A 23,171-nucleotide genomic window follows, 5' to 3' on the forward strand; every position below is an offset into this window, starting at 1 on the left:
TGTAACGTTAGCGGTGAAGTTTTCCATCGCAGGAAAGCCAGACGTGGGAAAGATTCCTCTTTCAAAGCACTTAAACCTTTTCACACTCTTCTTTTTTTGCGTAATGTCTACCGTGACTACACCAGAGCATGATTGAGTCCCGTGGGACCTCAACGTTCATTTTTTTAAATCGATTTTTTTAATAACTTTTTCTGGGTTATTGCTTAGGCTGGTTACGACTAGACGTGAACGACCAAGAGGCGTAATAGCAACTTTTGGTTGGTTGATTAGTGCAATTCTAGCTTTCTTTATAGAACTGGAAAGTTATCGCATATTTGCTTGATAGACATCAATGAAAATCATAATAATAGAAAGTAGCACACGAGTATTGTAAATGCCTCAGGGAGGACCGCGGAACATACCAACTCGGAAGGTGTGGGGGTGTCTGTTTTAAATAAAGCTTTGAGCTGAGTGTTAGAAAGCCCTTAACATATTTCTTGTTTTCAATTACTAATTACACCGTAATGATTAAACTGTGCAGTAACCCAATACTCCTGTTGTTGTACAAGTTTCTTAGTCGACAACTACTCTTCCGGTCCCCCCCCCCCCCCCCCCTCCCCGCCCACATGGTTCGTCTGTACACGCATATTGTTACAAATCAATGTGAAAGGCTTGAAAGCAGCAGCGAGCCTCCAGCTGCTCGCAGTCCGGCTCAGTCCTGCGCTGGCTACGCTGAACGGGCGGCTGCAACTGCGACAAAAAAAACTTTTGTGACTTTTCCTGCTTTGGCTTTTGCTGAAGATGACCTAACATCGACAGAGCCTCTGCTGGCCAGGTAATAGGGGATTTGTCCAGATACGTGATCGTTATAACTGTGTTGAGGCGTGCATCACCGTGTTTCTTTCACCGCTGTGGAGTTCACTGTGGCCGCTCATGCTGGGTTTTGCTGTGCGACTCAAAACGTTAGATGACAAACATTGTTGGGTTACTCTGGGCCATAAATCAGCAAGCAGGAATGTCTTTGTTTTCGTTGAATTATTCCATTTAATACGTCTCTGTCTCTGCTAGTTTAGGCACAGTGCAGTTCGTGGCAAGTAGCACTCTTTGTGGATGTCACGCTATTGCCTCCAGCTCATGTATTACAACGTTTTCTGGACATAATTCGCTGTTTTGGAGTTTACAACTGAGTCTCACTTTGCTCGACCAGCTTGACCAACCTGTTGCTGCATTAGTGGGTTGCACACATTAACAAAGCTCTGTGAGCCAGCAACCCCCCCCCCATATCTATCAACCATGGTAATAAAGCCCAGGCTGGTATTAAATACAGTACCTGTGTAGGTGGAGAGAGGCCAGTGTGGTCGCTTTGCAGCTCATATTGACATATGGCTCCTTACCACAACCTGCATGAGTGCTTTGAGTCATAAGGCTTGGTAGCATATCTCTCACCAATCTCCACCATGCATTTACATTTTTTTTTTTTTACTCCTGTGTGATCTGTAATTACTAATTTCCCTGCTTTTCTGAGCATATATCAGAAGTATTGAAGGGTGAAACTATGAGCCACTTTGTTCCTCCTCAATTTCAGTTCTGTTTTCAGAGCAGAGATAAAAAAAAAAGAAGGCTGCATCCTTGGAGTCCAATCAAAATATACATTGTGTTTATAGTCCATTGTTATGACTACGTGAGTCATACACACTGAATTTATGCTATTACACATTTATGCAACTGAAACTAGGCTTACACATGTTGATGAGATACTGATAAGAACATAAAGAGTAAAGTCAATTGTCTTTTTATATCTATATGAGTGGATGTGTTAGTAGCTACGTGTCTTAATCACAGCAGAGAGTTCAAACTGCTTTATTGGCTCCTTAGTTCAAAATGAAAGGCACTCTGATTATGGAGCGCCATTGCAGCAGAGCACGAAACTTCTTATTTGTCAGTGTTTCCTTTCCTTTGTGGGTTAGGAAGTAACTGTCGGTGCTTATGTTTACCCTCTCGAATATCGCACGGCAGTTGGTTGATCTTTGTGGACACCATAAACACAATTCCACAAAGAACTGGTTTGGTACCAGGGTACCTTAATTGAAAATACCTGGAAATGTTTCTGGCTGCCACCATGGCAGCGGTTGTCCTTGACTTGCAGGCGATGGCTGGCTAGTTTGGTTGACTAAACAGGAATTTCATTGCTGTAGTTTTCTCAAGAATCCGGCTCAAAGGTGTAGCTTAAGTTCATGTCGGAAGTGAAGAAGAGAGCTGGCTTTACGGTGGAATCACATTTCAGCTCTAGTGTCTAATTACACAGGGGATGTTGACAAATGCCTCACAAATACAGGTTAGGAGGATCAGAGGAGTATTTCTGATCTGCCTTTCCAGTTTCTGGAAGATTATGATGACCACACCTGGCTTTGATTTAAAAAAAAAAATAAACCACTGCTGGAATGTTACAGCTTGGTGTGTTCAAGCAAATTGGATGTTTCAAATCCTATCGTGTGAACCTACTAATGTGTAGCTGTTGATTTTATCTGACAAGGGATGGGCTGCAAATGTTCGATATTGTTGCCAATATCTGAGTTTCGTAAAAATAAATGTAATACCTCACTTTGGCAACATACAAAAATCTGTTTTCTACAAAACCCCTTTTATTGAATAAAATGTGCCAAATGCATTATGCATATTTATGTAATACTGGCATAAACTACCAGTACTACTAATACTTTGAGTAAATACAGATGGAAATGACCAAAACTATTATTTGAATCTGGAAACATATGGTGACTGACTACGTCAAAATCAAACATTCAATGGCCTTGTTATGGAAACATTTGGTCTCGTTCAAAAGAGGTTTGAAACCAAGCCCAATATCTGACTAAACAGGAAGTAACACATTCTCATCACAGTTGCTGGTAATCACTTTTTGCTTTACATGTTTTAAGTGAAGCCCAACTTTTCATGCACTGCAATTGTACTCGGCAACAGCTCTGGCATTGTTAGTCTGTAGACTTGTTTTGGACATGCTATAGACATAATTTATGGAAGCAATTAAGGCCGGTGTTTTTTTTTTTAAAGGGGATCGCTCTGCACTCCAGTGTGTGCTCAAGACGCGCACATTTGCAACGTCTTTGTGTTGCAGGCGAAAGGCCCTATTAGAGCTCCATTCTGTCTGTGGGCAGCTGTGTGCTGAGCGAGCCACTGGTCCATTCTCCCTCTGTGTGTACAACTCTCCCTCAGTCTACACACTGACACTTCCACTCTGTCAGTTTCTCTCTGTTTGACTTTCTCTATATTTCATTTTCACTTTTTGGTTGCCAGAAAAGGTGAAGCAGAAAACATTTCTGTTCTGCTAATACTGTGGCTCTCTTTCGTTCCCTTGTTCTCCGGCCCAACGCATTATGCAAAGCTAACAGAAAAGGATTGTTAGCCATGCCTGTCTGTGCCGCCATGCTACTTTCCATTCATTTGAGAAGCTTTCCTTTCTTCTCTGCGATCTGCAATCATAACCGCTTCTGCTTCAGACACACTGAACCTCATAAGTCTTGGCTTCAGGGAGTTAAAAAAACAAATACTTTATTATTGCATGTTGTCAGAATACTTGTTATTCTTCATTTTGTATATTCCTTCCTCACGATGGATTTGTAAGTCTGGCGTCTCAACGCCCACAGAGCCTACGACCTGCAGCTGAAAAGAAAAGAAAGAGGCATTCTCACGTACACCAGAGAAGAACTCCCCCAACCCCCCAAGACAGGCACCACTCTCTACTTAGAGATGAAAAGCATTCTGGGATGAAATAGGAAGGCTCCCATCAACACAATCCACAGTGGTTTTCCTATGTGGCGATAGTAAGGAATCATCTTAACTTTAAAAAAGAAAAGTTGTCTCTGCTGTTGCTTTTTGACTCTGAAATGAGTGATTTTATACCCTCTGGGTCTTAGTTCTGTCTGCATGTCCGTTTATTTTCCTGAGCTGCTTTGGATTGGCCTCTCCTCAAAATGTCAGCCATCACTTAGCTCCCGACTGAATCATGTTTATGTGGAGGTTAGCTTTTCTGTAGATCCAGTCTGGCGAAACAATCCCTAGAATAAAGAGAATTGAAAGTTTCGGTTAGTGTTTGGCACAGGCACCCTGTATTTCTAGTAGTCCTTTTACAGTCCTGTACAAGGAAGTTCATACAGTTAACTTCAATCATACAAGCCTGACACTTGTGTCCTTCCAAAGTAGCTTTTTGTGCAAGCCTAGGCTTGAGAACAGAGCCAATATGTCATGAAAATCTTGCTTGCACAAAGAAGGCTAATTATCATGGCGCCATTGTCATAACGGCCGGCTCTCAGCCTCTGCGGTGTATTCTAATTGGTCCTCAGTAGTTTTACATACACCTGCATATGATTCCCCAACGACTGCTCAAGGCTGAACACCAGCAAGATTTACAACCAATTACCTTGCTGCAGAATGTCAAGATGTAGGATGGTGCAGATGAAGATCTAACATAAGTGTTACAATAGAAAAGTTTAAGCCAATCATTAGTTGTCTGTTATTGAGCAAAATGTCACTTCTATTCTAACTCATAACCCAGTAAAAGTAAAAAAAAAAAACTACTTTCTTGTTTCCCGTCATATGGACCTCATCAGTGCACAGTGAGGGTGTAACAATTCAATGCAAGTCTTTCATCAAAAATTAGATCCAGTCACACATTCTGCTCACAGTTTGATTTGATATGATTTGATAAATTAACTCATTCCCATGAGTATAAGAGCTCTATAAAAGTTAAAACAAAACCGATAAATCATCACATGTTAAAACATGTGTTTGCTTTCCACACCTTCTTGACAACACTTGTTCTATCTGTTCAGCCCTGCAGAATGGAGAGCTCAAAAACATTTTTATTTAACACGATTTATTTGCAGTGTAAACAGCTAAAAACACCCCAAATGACACACTTTCAGTTGGCTTTCAAATATTGAACCGATGCAGCCGTTTTACACCACTACTACACACCATGCTGATCATTCACAGGGTCCATATGTCGAGCTGAGCCCCCTCATGAATGAATGAATGGACCGGTGGAATGCTGCTCATAGATTTTTTTTTAATCCCAACCGTTGCACACCCGCCCATAATACACCTCCGCAACGTGAGCATGATAGTGCGTAACACCGGTTATGTGGCTTTATTAGTTGATTGGTAGTGACAATCTGTACAACATCACTTTCTTACACAGCATAGGAGTGGTCACCCTTACAAAGCTGATCAGTAGCAGGGGGATTGCTAGCAGCGCTGGAGGCTCCCATGTAATGTATCCCTGATGGATTAGGGCTCTGGTTAGTGTGCACAGAACAGAACAGGCACTCATGGATAATGGAAGGAACCACAGGCGGAAAGGCCGGGATTGATGGGGGGGAGGGTGGGGTGGGGGTTAGTGTAATTAGTGGGGTACCTGATGTATGGAGAGTCGTGGCATGCGAGGGTCACTCCAGGGGGCAAGAGGCCCCCATACCTCCCTTTACTCAAACTGAAACACCTGATCCTACGCCTGTCAAGCTTCTTCAGATTTCAGTTAACTATAGTTCTGGTCTGAGATACGGGGGTCGACCCCGAATAAGTTTCAGGCTGCCTAAATAGAGAAGCTGTGTTGTGTTTTGCAGGTTGCGTGTCACCATGCTGCAGCTTAGTAAACAGGCCTTGCTCAATAGTCCTGCCTCCTATAACAAACACACTCGCTAATAAAGAAATGATGAGTCGTTCAGATGTTGCTCTACTGTACATGTCTACTGTGTGGTGTCAGCCTTACTCACATCACCAGTTGCCACTGTTGTCATCTGTTGTGTACTTGGTTGCTATGGCTACCTATTAAATTTACCGAAACAGTGTACTACTTAGCAACTGTTTTATGACAGAAGTCCGAGAGACACTATCCCCCAGAAATATCTGTGAAATCTTGATTCTACTACACCACAATAGTAGATATGTTTAAGTTAGCCTTACCTTAAAGCTGTCACATACGAGTAAACCTATTGGGGGGCGATCAAAGTCACTACTTATTTTATGATGCAGCTTACCAAATGTGAAATTATGTTGGGATGTAATGTTTGTTGTTGTTTATGTGAACTCAACTCTGTCAGCGTGCTTGGTGGATATAACTTGCGTTTGTCTCTCTTCATGTATTTGGTAATAAAGTCAGTGCGTTCCACACCCAAATCAGCAGCGGCATGTGACCACTAGGGAAGCACAGCCCCTATACTGCAAGGGGAAGTGTGCTTGCATATTTGTGTTTGTACTAGTGTGTCTTCTTGCTAACTTAACTTAACTGGACTTTCAGGTTGAGTTCTTTTGAGCATCTGCATCTGTTTTCATTGCAGAGTTGTTATTATCGTTAGCCTCTCCTGTTTCAAAGTACCGGTGAGGCGAATTCTTCTTTTAAATTGCTAACAGGAACTTTAAGTGCCGGTTGTATTTACGCAGAGGTTGATGATCTCTGTCGTTGGAGGAGCGATCAGGGGAATCTGCGACTACTGACAACGCATAAAGTTTGACTGAATGAGCTCTTCCTTGTTTATGCACTTCTGAGGATCTAGCGGTGTCGTGGCGTGTTGTTTTTGGCTCGTGTTTCCGTGCCACTGGGTACTAGGGTGATGGCCAGAGGATTCAGCGGTATGTCTTGACCTCCCTAGGACCATTTTTACGACCCCTCTCATTATATGAGAGAGGGGTGGCTGTGTGTTCGCCATGAATTAACAATCCACACCGCAGACCTTTCACAAAAGAATGGCTCTCGCTTTTATTCGGACCAGACTACAAAAAACCTGACTTGTGCAAAACTTTTATTTTTGATGTTTTAATTATGGTTCCCATGGCCATATCCAGTACGCAAAACAAATACCGACGTCCAGCACCATAAAATGTGTTCTAGCGATGCAAGACTGAATAGAGAAAACTGTTCAAATTTGGACATTTGACCTTTTTGAAAATAAGAATCTGACATCCACACGGTGCTCCACTTGTATCGCACATGCAGTGTAAAGTTGGTTCGGTCCTCGTCGTTTCATTAATATGAAATTAGTGGGTTTCTTTCAGCCGCAGCCACCGATCAAAGTCTTGACACCAGACGCGCTCTGCACAAGTATGCAGTAACCAGAGCCAATTGGTGATGGACACCAAACACCCCGTCACAGAACTTTAGGGGGCCCCGGATAGGCTTCTATTCATCTGCCTGTACAAATCACCGCCTGGGCAAAGAGCCATATTATCTTAGCTGCCCTTTCTAGTGCCCTCCTGAGTCACTGGCTATTGTGAGCCAAGAGCTGCTGTCTGCACCCCAGAGTGCACAAGTCTGACTTGAATTACCATTAGATTTTAGTCCACTATGGATGTCAAATTTAGTTAAATGAACTTAGAATGTTTTATAGGCCCAAACAATATCATAGTTTCCATTTAGGGTAGAGGGTTGTCTTCAGTTTAGTGCTAGTATCCAATGTGAAATGACAACATAACATCTCAGGAGACATTTGTTTAAAACAGGCGTAATTGCACTAGTATGTATGATAGATAGATGAGTACGTCTTACTCCAGATCATGAATTTCTTGGCTGCCATTGATCTTTACTGCATATTTTTTTCAAACTGCAAAAACATGGTAGTTGAAATGCTCCTGAAAATGTCACATTTCTTGTAATTAAACTAACCCGAAGGGAGAAGTTGCACGTCCAGCTGCAGGATCGCGCATCATTTGATATCTACAATGCCTTATTTAAATGATTGTGTTCGATAAGGGAGTACTTGTAGGCGAGGAGGTGTCCTGCAAACTGATCTCATCCTGGATTTTCTTAAGTAAGACGGCAACCGTGAGATGTAGCCAACAGGACGACTCACTTTAAGTAGTGAAAATCTGATCTGATCAGTAGACGCTGCACACAAATGCTCTGCAGTTCTCTCTCCATTAAGCTCTGGTTTCCCCATCATGAGGAGTCGGTTCATTAAGTAAGCATGGCTCCAGGGTGGAATTCACACTCGGTCTGCCCTCTCCCATGACCCCACTTGCCAGTCACTACACACGCACACCAGTGCAGGACAGCATAGACCCACACGCATGTACAGACACACGTACTCGTTCTCACTGTCGAGGTGCTTTTTGAGCCCTGGTGGAACACGTCTCACTTCGGTCAAACTGCACTCTGTAACAACCTTTACACATGGCCGTCATGCTCCTCAACTCCCACTCTGTCTAACAACCACGCTCGCACAAACCTTGCTACACTACCGCGCCCCTTACTCGGTGTCAGTCCCAATCAGTAAAGCAATCTGCAAAACTGATCAAGAAGAACTTTCCCCTCTCCTCTTGACTCCCACCACCAACAACACCAGCCACTCTTGCCTGCGGAGGCCCAGTTGTGCTCCACTGACTCTCCGGGATAAATGGAGATAATGGGAGTCATATGCTAGCAGTTGGTTTGGGTCAGGCCTACGTGAAACATTTATAGTCCTCATGTAGTCATGGGGCTGGAGAAGAGGGAAGGGATAGAGATGACACAGTAAAGTAACAAAACATGACTAGACTAGTTCAACATTTCTTTATCAAACCACCTGCCCATCTTTTTCTTTTATGATGGGTCCCTTTTTTAGTTTGCACAAGTTACTGTCCCACAAAACTAATTTAACTGCAAGTGCTTGCACCCTTCTATCTAATGCGTGTTATAAAAGTGCAACCACCCTTGCTTAACATGAAACCACATGTTACACGGGCAGGATAACATAGTCGGCCTGGAACATCCATTAGCTTCATGTGTTGCCCCACAGCAGAAAGCTGTCATTAGTCAGGAGTTGATTGGGAGTAGGATCTGAACCACGCCGGTACTCTCTAATTGGATGCTGTCAGTGTGTTTGGTGGTTGGCTAATGACTGGGAGAAGCTCAAGGCCAAGGTCACTGCAGCTATTCCTCCTTTTTTTTTTTTTATTGTGATAAAGAAAGCGTAACTGGACCTTCCCGTCATTTACCCAGATCTTTCCCATGCGCCAAGCAACATCAGAGAGACTGAGTAGAGCAGACATGACAAGGCATGTTGAGCATATGGACCATCTGCTTTACATATAACTCCCTCCAAGTGTTTTAAGAGTTTGTGTTTACTGCCACAACTACTGTCTGTGCTTTACCATCTGCGTGGTGCAGGCAGTTGATGAGGCAATGGCAGCCCCATATATGTTCCTTCTCTATCCATACTTCTTAGCCACATCTGTAGTCATGTGCTGTGAGTGATTCCTTTTCCCTGATTAGCTAAACTTTGCTCTCTGTTACAGCATGTTTAGATTCCCATATGTTCTGTGGATTACGTTGACAAGCCAAATGTCCCATTATTTACGGGGTTAAGGAAACTATTTCACATATGGCAGCATGTTTTGTTTGACAAAGACGGTAGTTTTATAGGCGTGTAGCTATATGGAGAACTGGGTGGTTAAGTTGCTATAAGTGTTCGGGTGGTGAAAATGCTGAATGGAAAAACAGAAGTCAGCACTCCCTTTTCTCAACTATGTCAGCAGTGAAATTTTGCACAAAGTGGTTAAATTACCTAGTTTAAAATGCCTGCTCCGAATCTGTGAATGAAGCACAAACAAAGCATTTAAAAGGAGATGTTATTTGTTGTGTTATCCATCCGGTCTTAGCACCATGCACAGTTCAAACAGCCAGGCACAGTAACTGCAGTTTGCATGTACTGGATGGTACATATTTATAGGAATTCTAATGAGCCTTGTATTAGATTGTTGTCTTCAGTAGATTTATGAAATAGAAATGTAAAAGTATTAATTTAGAATATGAACGCAACACTTAATTCAGGGGGCACATATTTTAGTTGGGAGGCTGGACTTGTCCCACTGGCTGCTATGTGCCTACCACTGCCTTAGGCTATGCTCAAACTTAAGCTGTTTTGTGATCAGACCAGACAGTGTTCTTTCTGTTGTGTCCGAGATATGAACCCAGCGTCAGTGTATTTACTTAGCTCATCTCTTTCCGTCTACACAGGGATCGGCTGAAGTGTGAGAGACGCCCCCCTACCTCCGCCACCGCCGCCATCAGCACTCGAGGGCTGCCTTGCAGATGGGAGGTCACCAACCGGTCGCCCGTTTCTCCCAAATGCACTATCTGCCCTCCGCGCTCGTCTAAGATGGCCGCCTGTGGCCTTCTCCTGAATCCGAACAGACTGGAACAGAGCTGCGTGCTACCATGGTGATCATTTTCTTGAAAACACTGGAAAAGAAGAAGGCTGTCGATGATGTGAACTCCAACAACACCGAGAGACGGCTGGTGAGAGGAACTTAACCTTTTGAATTTCCCACAAAGCAAACCAATTGTTGCAGTCAAAGGGCTGCACAGTGTTTCACGTGTTGGGCATTAGTCAGCAAAGTGAACCGGTGATGTGATTATATTACATCGGTGCGTGACCACATGCCACAGATGACACATTTAGTCACGTATACTACTACTACTCGTTTGCACAATGCATGTAAATGCGGCAGAATGGTAAGTATTTGTCTTTAGTTGTCATTAATGTCACAGTGAAATGAAAACAAACTACTTTCTACAGCCACATGAGAAGTTCCAGATCAGTTACATTTTTTGGTGTTCACCACCAAGAGGTCCAGGATGTGTTTAGCTTAGCTTAACACAAAGATTGACGGCAGGAGGTAAAAGCTGGCCCCATGTAGCTCAGTCCAAATAAAAAAAGCATTCTAGCAACTCAAAGCCATTTTGTACAGCTTCTATGTAACACGTGTTAAACAGAAAATGGATATCTTTGTTAAAAAGGAGTTAGCTTACACACTGTATTTTGCCACCGAACCTCCCTGTCCATCTCACGCCCCATTTCACCCTCAATCGTGAACAAGACCCCGAGATACTCAAACTCTCTGGACTGGGGCAGTGACTCACTCCCAACCTGCAGGGTGCAATCCACCGTTCTGCAGAGAACCATGGCATCATACCCGGAAGTAGTGATTCTCATTCTGCCCGCTTCACACTCGGCTGCAAACCAATCCAGCGCTTGCTGGAGTTTACGTTTTGATGGCACCAACAGACCCTGGCTTTAAACTAAATCAGTTAATACGCAGTATAAAGGCTTTTGGAAAAGTTTCCATGAATGTTGACCATGTTAGCACAATAGCCTTTATTGTGGATTCTATGCCTTGTATCTTAGAAAACATTTTTTTATTGTGGTGATGACCTCGAGGTGAGTCAGAGCAATGCATCGTGGCATTTCCCTTTTGTCCTTTGCGCAGACAGCCACCACCCTGTTGTAAGAAGTGAACTGTGAGAGAGGATAGGTGTCTGATGAGAAGATAAGCGCAAGTAGACAAAACTTTGTAAAAAAAGAACTGTGTGGTGTGAAGTTTTTTTATATGACTCTCTAAAGGGTAAAATTATCGTCCAGCATCATCGTTGTAAAAAAGTTGTAGTAAATTTTGAGCGAACTGTGAAACGAGTTTTTGAGTCTGGTCTTACAAGCTTAAAAGAATTGGTGAATAAAGACATATAAAGACATTTGGAGTCACGTTTCAAATAAATGTAAGTCAAAAACAGTCATTCCGTTTATGTTAATATAAAGATATTGATTACTGCAAGTACCTTTTCCTTAAAAACATGTAAAAATAAAGTATAGACTCATTAGAAAGTGATCCTCTCAATTATCACTTATGACACACTTGAAGTAGAAGTCTGCAGAGACCCTGCCCTCTGCCTGTATTTTCATATTTCATCAACCTCTATGAAGACGTAGCACCCAGGTGCCAGATCGTAAGAACGCATCCAAGTGGAAGCTACAAAAACGATGGACACGGCGCTGGCAAAACGGCAAAGCTCCTAACACTTGAACTGTGGTCAGGGGGCGTGCGCTTCTGGCCTCATTGAGCCGGGGAGGAGGGGCCAACTTTCAAAGTTGTTTTTACCAACAAATCCTACTCATTGTATCTTTTTAAGTAAATATACTTTGTCACGTTCCACCACTGGACCTACAGGGTTGCAGAGATTAAATCATTATTGATTTTCTCATTTGATCGTGGTATGATGGAAAACATGTTGCACTTTTTTCCCCCAATGTTTTGATTTGTTTTTGTGTCTCCCTGACTGTCGGTCCCTCTGTTTGCCTGTCCTCCACAGTGTAAGCTCCACACCATGAGCAGAGGGACCACCCTCTTCTCCTGTGGAACTGTGGGTGGGTTATCTCCATTTATGTCTCTCTGTTTGTCTTTCCTTCTTTGCAATGGCAATAAAAAAAAAGTCCCATCTTTCTGTCCTCTGCATTCACTCAAGATCTGGACGCTGGACAGTACTAATGGTTGAGGTGGGGTCCTTTGTCATAACATACTTTCCTGAATGTAATAGCATAATGGTTGCCCCTTTAACCCATTGTTAAGTTGAACCATCAAAGTCAGCGACCCCCAACTATAACCGTCTCATTGTTAATCCACTCGGTCTCTCACTTCTCCCTTTCTCTGTCAGTCACTCATCCCCCTCTCATGATCAGGGTGCACCTGCGTCCACACAACGTTGCACACCACTCTCATGGGAGTGACTGTAATTGAATATGCTGTTGCCTATGTCAACAATTTCCCTTTGGCTCCATCAGTGTCGCAGTAATTGCCCCCTGTGTTAAAAGACATGCTACTGTAAATTCAAGCCCCCGCTATCATGCCGCATGCTATGTGACGTTACAGGGAGGAGCATGGCTTACTGTTTCCACTGTTAATGTTGGGCATTCACATTGTCTAGCATGTCTTGTTAGTTCAACCAACACTTTGTATCTTGCTTTCAAAGGATGGCCTTTTGAAGTTCATCCCTTTCTCCCTTTGTCAAGACATTCCTGTCAGGTCGTCACTGTAGCCCCCGTACATTGTTTGTCCGCCCAAAACAATGATTTCCGTCCACAAGTCTGTGAGAGAGCGTGCCAAAATTGGAGACAAGCATCCAAAAGGACGGGAATTTGGATCAGCAAGGGGCCCTTTTTGCCAAAAGCTTGAATAGATTCACAACATGACCATTTGGCTTCGTAGCTCAAGCCACTATGGCCCTTTACTGTAGGTGTATTATCTCCCACAACTGTGTGATAGACTCTTTTGTGCAGATGGGGAAATAGCTGGCAAGTCATGCTGCTTTCTGAAGCATATATTGCTAACCACTTGACTAGGGGGAGTGACTTGCCAACTGGTTCACTGGCTGATTCTTGTCGTAATATGTAGATCAAGTTTTTTTTGAATCACCCGTCTTCAGGTCCAGGTTTTAGATAGTCAGGAGTGTAGATGACGCTTTTTCTGTTAGGTACCTTAAAAACAGCAGCCATAACCTTTAGTGGAACGACTTTTTTTGTACTTAGGAACAGACTTCATTGGTGATCTAGGATTTCTATCATAGTTTATTGTCTGTATCTATGAAAGTAATGGAGACAGGAACTTGATTATAATGCTTGGCGCCAGAACAATTTACAGCTGAGCTTTTCTCTTCATGTCCTCCAGCTGTTTATGTGAAAAATAATCAAGACATGGCGCACAGTGATCTTTTTGAGTTATGCTGTTGGCAACTCAACAATTCAGTATATCATAATTAGCACTTACTTAATAACATTGTAATTGTAATTAATAACATTTAAGTTCTTCAGACATACAAAATATGAATGCTTGCTGTCAGCTTTCAGTACAGTTACACAAGAGCTGTGTTTGAACTGTGCAGCGAGTCACAATCCTGTCATTTACCATAGAGCAGATGACCGAAGAAAGATTATTTGTTCAGATGTATCACAGCTTTTCTGTGTTTAACTAGACTCAAATGACCCAACAGAAAGTGTGTTCAGCTTCTTTCGCTACTGCAGTTACCAGACGATAATCTCCATCTTATCCTCACAGCAACCATTCCCTCTTGACTTAAGCTCGCTTCTGTTTGTTTGTGCCCTTGTGTCTGTGTGATTAAGTATCAAATGGTCCTTTCTTCAAGCTAGAATTCATCCTGCTGAGATCAACATATTGCAAGTTTAGGTTTTTATTACCGAATAAGATGACATACAAAGAGAGCTGTTATTGAGGTCCATGAGAATGAGTTTGTATGTTTTGAATATTGCAGAGGCAGATAGGTGGCTGGACCTGGGGCAAAGCTGTGCCATCCAGCAGAGAGCTCCCTGCCAGCCTGGTGCCAGTCTGGAGAGCCTCTGGGATGTGATGCCTGAGCCGGGGAGCTGGCACTGGGCCAAGGAGCCAGGCAGCGCCACGGCAATCACCAGTCTGATAAGAGATCTGAGCCTCGGCAACAGCGGCATGACCACCCCCCACTCCCCCACCACGTCCACCACTGCTCACTACACCACTACAGCTACCAGCCAAGCTCCTACGGCACCCCCGAGCAAACGTCAGTGTCGCTCTCTGTCGTTCTCTGATGAATTTTGTGGGTTCCGCTCATCTTGGAGGCCCCAAGGCTCCCGAGTGTGGACAACGGTGGAGAAGCGAAGGTGCCACAGTGGAGGAAGTGTTCGGGGAGGAGCGGGTTTCTCCAGTGGTCATCTTCCCACCATGCAGCGTAGCTCCAGCTTCAGTTTGCCCTCACGCTCCAGTGTACCCTCAGATGGTGCCATGGAGCTGCAATTCTTCAACCAGCGGCTGCCTCCCCACCCTCAATTCACTGCCTCTCCAGTCTCCCCTACCTCTCCTTCCTTACATCATCACCACTCCCTCCATCACCACTTCCTCAGGCCCCTCTCCCTCTCCCATGAGCAGATCAGCCTGCCAGAGCTTCAGAGGGAGGAGGCGTCGGAGGCCAGCTCTCCAGACTCCACCCCAGAATTGGGGAGGCGAGCCGGCCTGAGAGCCAGGGCCACGGGGTGTCTGTCCCGGAGCAAGTCCCAGCCCTGCGTGCTGAATGACAAAAAGATTGGTATGAAGCGCAGAAGACCAGAAGATGCCCAGGAGCAGCGGCCCTCCCTGGACCTGGCAAAGATGACTCAGGTTAGCTGGAAATATCAATCACATGGTGACATGCACAGACAAGCACACACACTTACGTTCAGTTCAATGTGTATTATTATAATTTGACTCGCTTCACAGAGTTTAGTATCCTTTACATGCACTGATTACATCAACATAACATGTTCTTAAATCATAACATAAATCGGCATCAATATATTCTGTAATCTTGCTTTAATGCTGCAAAATGTCCTATTGCATTTAGTTACATCCTGGACCAAACACACTTACCACACAGACAAACACCTTTTTGTTCTGAGATCAAGGGGACGTTCAAGAGATCCTCAAACACAACTGGGCCTGTTTCTCTCTCTCTGAGTCTGATCAGGGAACTGGACTAAATCAAGCTGAATTAAGTTTTCTGGGTCGTCGGTCCGAAACTTCAGGGCTAAGTGATATCAGGCCTCCCTCACTTTAACTCGGGGAGTGGTGCTTACTGAAGAAGCATTCCTCATGTTCGGTCACGCTGCCTAGCGCCACGCTCTGGCAAGCCCGGCTCCGGTTTATCATTTCATTTACTCTGTTGGGTAAACAACCCGTCCGAAGGTTGGACCCCTCACCGTTCATTTGCTTCCTCTCTACTTCTACTTCTGCCCTGTATTCCCATCCTTTCATTCCCAGTACTGCTTCTTTCCTTTGCCCTCTGTCTACTACCAGGCAGCTGGAGCAACCAAATGTCATTCATGATGGGGATATTTGGATGAGTTCTGAATAGCTTTCCCCAAAACAAGAGTTTGTTTGTTCTTCTGTAAGGTCAGAGGAAGCAGTGTAACAGCCAGATGGTAAAAATGACCCCTGGACAAACCAAAACCTAAAATAGAAGTATTTTAATGACATGTGCTGTTTTGATGCTTGGCAGTGCTCTGATGTTTTTACAGAGCCCAGAAAGATCTCGATTCTTCACATCCTGCCTCATTATTCATTTGAATGCTCTTGAAATTCTACATAAAAGCTATAGCAACAACGGCGGGCATCAATACCAAATCCAGCCTGTACTCAGACTCTTGAATACTCCTGCTGTCCTACGCGTATCACTCGTACGACACACTAAAATCTTCCTTCAACTTACCTCCTGTCTCGGAAATATGGTTCTTTTCCTGTTCTCCTAATAGAAAGTACCATCAATTTATCCCTCTACCCCTCCCTTCCTCTTCCCAAAGATTTCTGTTCCCAGCCAGTCACCCTCAGGACCTAGCCAGGGTTGGATCAACAAGGCTTTGGTAATGGAGCCTAGCGAGCATGTTTCCTCTAGTCATGCCAACTGCTAAGAGGGGAAAATCAGGCACGATGATCACAGATGTATGCACAAATACACACACACGGAGTCAGTTTTACGGTAACGCCGGTCCCAGCAGTTCTCTGATGCAGGAGCAAACATTTGCAGATGACAGGCGTCGTATCTGTGCTGAGCAGTCAACAGGCAGAGCCATTGTTTCTCGCCCCCGACTTGAGTGATTGCGTGTACTTAACACTGTTGAAATGAGTCGGGTTGTGCAGGTTAGATTCTTAATTTCCATATCTACTGCCACTGTGTTTACTTTCTCACTCTTGTGTATGCCTGAAGTGAGAAAAGTAAGCAGCAACACAGCAAATTCAGCACATTTATCTCACTTTCTTGTCTTTCTCTTCCTACGCTACTCAGACTTAACTTGATGTTAGCCTCCTTCACAATGACCAGTCCAGGTTAAAGGCTGCATGTACTGTGCCCGGGAAGCTAAACAAGCAGTGTTGTGCTCTGTCACGTAAATGAAATAACCTGAAGCACCTGTTGAAGATGCTCATAGTTGTCATAGGTTAAAGTGGTGGTTTGTCTCAGTGATAGCTAAGGGAAAGCTCTAGTGCCTGGCAAACTGTCTGGAAAAGGAAGTGATAATGCGCAAACGCTGGGCTGGTTACAACCTGTGTCACTCCTTTCATCACAACACTGTCGAACTGAAAAGACATCCCACTCCTATGGAAGCATTGGACAGACTAAATGAAAAATGAAAATGGAATCTTGCATTCTCATTTACCACTTACTTGTTGGTAGCTTAAATGTAAATTGCATTATTGAATTTTGATTTAAATTTTGACCTGATTAATGCATATGTAATTGTGAAACCAAATGATATTCCGCCAAATGCTTCTATACTGTCTGCCCTGTCTTTGAGTGTACACTAAGAGTTATTACCTCTCACACACTTGGCACCATACTTTATCCCTTTTATAGGTGTGTGTGTGTGTGTGTGTGTGGATGAGTGATACAGTCCATGTAAGAAAAACTAAAAAAAGTCTGTCACTTGTCTCCCTATTGCAGAGATGTTTTTTTCTTTCATTTGTTGGACCATTCAATGCAGAAGGTTGTTGTAAAGTCTGCCGCAGGTTGGGGTGGGGGGTTAAGGATTGTGAGGGTCAACATATTACAAGTCCCCGAGTGTGTTGTCAGTGGAACATGGTGTAACTTGGCCTCTAGATTCTTCAACCACGTCAATGAAGGCGGGTGTGAATTGTGGGGATGCATGTCATGCTTATCGGCTATAGCTCGACTACCGTAGGGATTTACGTGTGACCACCCCCAAAATTCCTTGAATATTCTCCCTGTCTGCCTGGTGTATCGGTTCATTCCTCTCTCCGCTGCCTTATTTTGATCCCAGACTGCCTATTCACCTTGGCCCTTCGTTGTTGTTTCCTCTGCATAGTGGGTGTAGCGAGTTGTTATCTCTTGATTCTGGGTCACTTTGCTGAATGATGGTTGACGCAGCTCACACTTTGCTTTTGAGGAAATGGCCAATGTGAAATGCCTCGTTATACATTTTAAAGAAAAATTACAGGCCATCATTGGCTTAGCTGTGTTAGCAGTATGGGTGGTAGACGGGGGCGTGTTGAGCCAATGCCTGGATGTGTGTGTGTGTGAGCGCGAGTGCTTATGCATTCAGGAGAGAAATGGCAGGGTGAAGAAAGGGGGTATTATTTCTGCAGGGAAGCTGGCAGACAAACTCCTCACCCTTTCTCTATTAATATCGTCTCCCTGGCCCAAGTTCAACCTGCTCTGCTCGCCTTTCTCCATCTTCCTCCATTCCTGGGATGGCACACATGGTGATCATAGCTGAGTGTCAAGCCCCGCAGGTATGAGAACACCTAGGTAGGCGTCTTGAGGTGCGGTGCTCGAGGTTGAAAAAACGACATGAAGTGACTTGTCCCAAAGGTGCTCTGTTAAGCATTGCCAAACGACAGTGTGCAGTCACCCCCGCTTGTTCAGCCTTTGATTCATCTCAACATATTTATCTTATGTGTCTCATCTTACTTGGATGTATTTTCACCTTTCTGCCATACATTCCCTCTGAGGTACAAATACAAAGAACAAAGCAAAGGCAGACACAGACAGCAACACAGATAATTGATGCAAAGGTGTCCAAGTATGTAGTCTGTCTGTCTGTCAGGAATGAGTTAAGTTAATGTACTCATTATGAATCTGTAAATACAATGCCAGTACCCGCATGTTGTTGTTTATCTCTGTGTGTGTGTGCTTATTTGTGTGTGTATGTCTCAAGTTCACAGCAGATCCTTTGCCAAAGTACTTAGCAGGGTGTTGTTAGTTGTTTCCCCTAATTATCAGGAGGATATTTGCCTAGCCTCTTGGCTTTAGCTTGTGCTTCTCCCACAGCAGCTGCCTTTCGATCCCCACGTTGTTTAAAATGTTGTTACAGTGGGAATTTTGGTTGTGTTGATTGTGGTTTAGAATAATGGAGGACGTCTACCAGAATATCAGTTGTGTACATAAGTGTTTTATTTCTTTACTTTTAATGATGAAAAAAAAATGGAAAAGTGAGCTCGCTTTTAGAGAATAATCCAGTGTGACTGGAATAAAGTTGTAAACCTTAAGATTTTCAATATGTGATATTTCATTTTTGATATTATTTATTGCCAACAAAGCGACATCATGAATCTGCTCACAGTTTGTTTGGTAAACAGATACAAGACTTGCTGTGCGTTCCAATACCCATACTACCATAGTATTCTAGAAGAAGATTTAATATGTCCTAATACATAGTACGTTAAATGCAGTGTGTGTCCTCTAATGCATCCGGTCGCATTTTGCAGAATGCAAGCCAACAAACTTCTGCCTAGCAAATGGATGTAATGACGAAGTAGTACGTCCAAATTGGATGCAAACTGCATGCAACAGTGTGTACTTTACCAGAACAGCTGCAGCATGTACTAAAAGTAAAAAGAAGTATTATGTGATTTGGGAGGTACTCTTGCTCTTCTTCTTTTGCACGTCTGGCGTGTTTGCTGCCCCCAGTGGTCGATATATGTGTCATACTATTAAAGCGCCATTGCCTGCTGAGCACTGCACTGAGTTTGGGCCCAAAACTTCAACAATTGTACCAATTTTAAGGATTACAGCTTTAAAGGGCCAATTATTTTGTCAGAAACTGATGAGATTAATAAAGTAATTTACCCATCTGCTTGTTATGGCAGTGACTTATGTGAGATGCGTCAGCATGAGGTTAGAGAGCCTAAATGTGCGTGGTTATGGTGAATATGGTGAGTGAGTGAGTGAGTGAGTGAGTCCATCTGGTTGGGGGTCTGCTCAAGTGAAAGGAAAGAACACACAGGCAAAGCTGGGTACACAGCAGAAATCTAACCCTGCTCCCCCAACACACCCACCCAAATCCCAGTCAGCCTCAGTCGATTTTATAGAAAGCATATTGTGGAGAAGCTACCTCTCCTCCTCCTTTCTCCCTTCCTCTCGTCTCCTCCTCTGCTGTGGTAATTAGTAGTGGGGTAATACCGGGGGTTGAACAGAGAGAGCGAGGGCTCAGAAATCCCCTTTTCCACTCCAGTGGGGTAACTACAGCAAAAGCCAAAAGGCCTCGTACTCCTCACATGAGCACCTTTAAGCATTTGCAGATGAGGTATCCTGCGGTTGAGCAGCTTACATGTAAAGTCAATCCAGCACAAGTGAGCCAACCTTCAGACAGCCAAAATCCTGCGTTGTAGTTTTCTTTTGAACCGTGCTAAATCAGAGCAAGGAAAAGAGTGAGTCTACGAAAGTGAGACTTAAGAAAAGGAGACTCCCAGCTCATTGTACCAGGAAAAGCAATGTCCTAACACACTAAAGAACATTAGAGGTGTCCGTCATGTAAACCGAGGCTCTATAGAGAAAACCTCATCTCTATTCACCTCCATGCCTCCAACATCTGCTGCTGGGGCACTGCAGAGATCATTAACCCCTTCACTGCGCTGCACGGCTGCCTCTCTTTGTTGCACGGAGGAATTCAGGGTGGAAAGAGAGCACGAAAGACAACTTCTTAGTGAATTAAATCTCCCTACGGTCAAGTGCAGAAACGCAGGCAGTTGTTCACATACAGATTCTCCCCGTCTGTCCATAGAGGGCAGAACTACAAAATATCAGAACCACAATACAATTTTGGGTTCCCAGTATGTGTTTCACATTGGCTTCAGCTGTGATAAATAGGCATAAGTTTGAAACAAGATACCTTTTGTGGTTTGCAACTCATCTCAATGTTTTGTGTGGGTTTTTTTTTTTCTGAAGCCAGAAGGTTTTGTGTATGTTCTTCGGCGGTTGTTTGTCTACTTGTGTGTTTGCGTGTTTACACGCTCGCATGCCGTCGATGAAAGGGAACGCCAGCTCTTGGCTGCCCACACTGAAACCCAATTTCAAACTGACATCCAGGAAAACCCTGAGCTTTTATAGCCTCATTAGAGTGAAGCCAGAATGTGAACATGAGCTGAGGAACACAAACAAACATGTATTTTCCCTCTTTGTCTCCTCTATACAGAAACTTCAGACTTTTCAGAGCTTGAGCTGCCCCGGATTCTCGGCCACCGACGGCTTCCAGTTAGGCCTGCCCCCTCCCACCTTCAACCAATCAGATTCGGACTTCTCTGCTGTGTCCGAGTTGGGACTGGAGTCACGGCAGGAAGTGGCAGGAGACGACGAGGAAGAGGATTCTTCCTTCGAGGAGCTGGATAGCGACTCGGCATGCAGCGTGGACTCGCGGCCCGGCTCTCCTGTAGGCATCGTGGGCGGTAAACGCACCCTCTGGAAGGGTGGGACACAGAGGGACATTTTCCAGCTGGGGGGAGAGCTCGATCTTGATCAGATTGAGAGAAACTGAACATTTTATAGGAGATTTAAAAAGAGTGAGTCTGGACTGTTGTGGAAAGTTACTGGACATTGATGATGTACCGAGAGATGGCTATTTGGAAGGGCTGTGAGTGGAGGAGTGGACATTGAAAGGCAAAGGAAAGGAAAGTGTCAGATTATAAAGGACTAAGTATGTTGTTAACGACTGCGTTTTTAATGACACATTTGCCTTGAACATTCTTACTGTTTGAATCAAAAAGCAGTGACCTTAGTTGTTTTTTATTGGGTATTCAGCTTAACTCAGGAGCAGGAAAGTGAGGGTTAGTCTTAAAAACAACTCCCAGCCCCCACTGTCTTTTCAACCTGATGACCTTTCCAAAGTCAGCTAACCGTAGGTTTGTAGTACTGTAGCAGTAGCTGGGCTCGCCTGTATTTAGCTTGAGTTTGTTTGTTTTTCTCAGAGAAAGTGGGGGTGTCAGGGAAGGGGTGAAACAGGGAGGGCGGGGGGAAACAACATGAAGACGTATCTTCTCAGACTTACCCTTGACCTTCCTCTTTTTTGTGCACACATGAAAATCAGATCTTTTTGCTGAATGTAGGCTCAATAAGCTTTTCGAGGAGTTCAGAAAATGACAGTGCCTTCTTTTGGATGTTTGCTCTACCGGTTCTCTATCCTCAATCGAAGCCACCTTTTCTGACCTTTCTTTTGGTAGTTTCTTAATATGCAAATTGTATATTTGAATTAAACACTGAATCTCAAGGTATCAGTTCTAACATCAATGTATATTTTTCTAAGTAACTGTTTTTTATGAGTTGTTTGTGAAGGAGGAAAATACAAGGCCTTTTCTCTAACAGAATGAAATAAATTTACAACCTGCACTCATATGTCTGGTTTGATTTCAGCTCATTAATGAATGCTTTGTACTAAGACAGATTCCACTTTGACAGATCAAAGGTCTGAATAAGTTGCTAAGTTTCCAGATACCCTTTAGAAGTTGTGCCCACTTCCTGCTTCACATTTCAGAACCATTTCAATATCGGTGTCGATAGATGCATTTCTGATGTCCTTCTGTTTTAGTCATTTACAGCTCTTGATGAAGACGGCAAGTTAAGTAAACATCTGTGTAATGCCCTGTTGTTGCCCACCAGCCCCAAACAAAATGGCAGGAAGTCTAGACATGAATTATCCCTGGCCTGTAACCCAGCAGTGACCAGAGGAAGTGATGTCAGGAGAAAATTTCCCTGGACCTGTGAGGCAGACGGACAGAAAAGTGTGTTCCTCCCTGGGATTTCCTATCAAGTCTCTCTTATGTCTGTCCAAGTCACTAAAACAAACTTGAAGCACCTGCCACCTATTATAAGACCTACATCTTTGCGGGTCTCTCTCTTTAAACGGCATTAAAGGCTTGTGTCGTCACTATTACTGGCCACCGGAGAAGCTGAATGCTGACATAAAGAGATAGGACAGATTGTTTTTCCAACACGGGGAGGAAAGCCTTGGCTGCAGAACAGTGTTTACGTCCAAAACAGGATGTTCCAGCCAGTTGCAGCTTTTCCTTCGATCATGGCCTTGAAGGAAGGTGAACTCAGACATCTCAACCCCCGAGGTGTTGGCTTACACAAACACTCACCCAAACGCGCACCACACACACACACACTCATTCAAAGGCCCTGAAATGGATACTGTGTTTGCTTCGCTTGTATATGCAGAAAACCTGTCACCCGGCCAAGAAAACTGTATTAGCTGTCACTTTTTCATTCCCAATAGGTGAGAGATTGTCTATCTGTTGCAAAAATAAGGATCAGTTGATGACAAGGATAGAGGGCTCATATTTAGAGGATGGAAAACATAAACTGGCTCAGACATCTGTTCACGCGTCACTTCTTTGACTTGACACAAAAAGGCTGGAAACACAAAATCACGTTGCCATCAACAGCAGTCTGGTTGCTCGCTGCTCCCAAAGGTCAGTGAACTACACACACACACACGTTTCCTCTCAAACAGGAAGTGGCGGGCTAAGTGGGGGAGTGAGTTAATATCTGAGGTAAAAGAGCTATAAATAGGGAGCATTGTAGTTGCTGCTGACAAATGTAGACATTGGAGAGAGGGAGACCG

At 43.9% G+C, this 23,171-nt stretch overlaps 1 protein-coding gene across 3 annotated transcripts; it reads left to right on the forward strand.

Moving 5' to 3' along the window:
* Window positions 1-655: 655 nt before the first annotated feature.
* Window positions 656-21,938, forward strand: LOC142931734 (protein FAM53B-like). Of its 3 annotated transcripts, none has more exons than XM_076075807.1 (5): window positions 656-814; window positions 9,986-10,267; window positions 12,116-12,170; window positions 14,069-14,943; window positions 20,748-21,938. In XM_076075807.1, the coding sequence occupies exons 2-5, from the start codon at window positions 10,187-10,189 to the stop codon at window positions 21,084-21,086; spliced, it is 1,350 nt and encodes a 449-aa protein (XP_075931922.1). In that variant the 5' UTR covers window positions 656-814; window positions 9,986-10,186; the 3' UTR covers window positions 21,087-21,938. The 3 variants fall into 3 exon arrangements, with proteins under 3 accessions (XP_075931922.1, XP_075931924.1, XP_075931923.1); XM_076075808.1 differs by lacking the exon at window positions 656-814 and adding an exon at window positions 3,673-3,818; XM_076075809.1 differs by lacking the exon at window positions 12,116-12,170.
* Window positions 21,939-23,171: the final 1,233 nt, after the last annotated feature.

The sequence above is a fragment of the Anarhichas minor genome, unplaced genomic scaffold (assembly GCF_050575085.1).
Source record: "Anarhichas minor isolate MPS153535 unplaced genomic scaffold, ASM5057508v1 ptg000054l, whole genome shotgun sequence".
Lineage (NCBI taxonomy): Eukaryota > Metazoa > Chordata > Actinopteri > Perciformes > Anarhichadidae > Anarhichas > Anarhichas minor.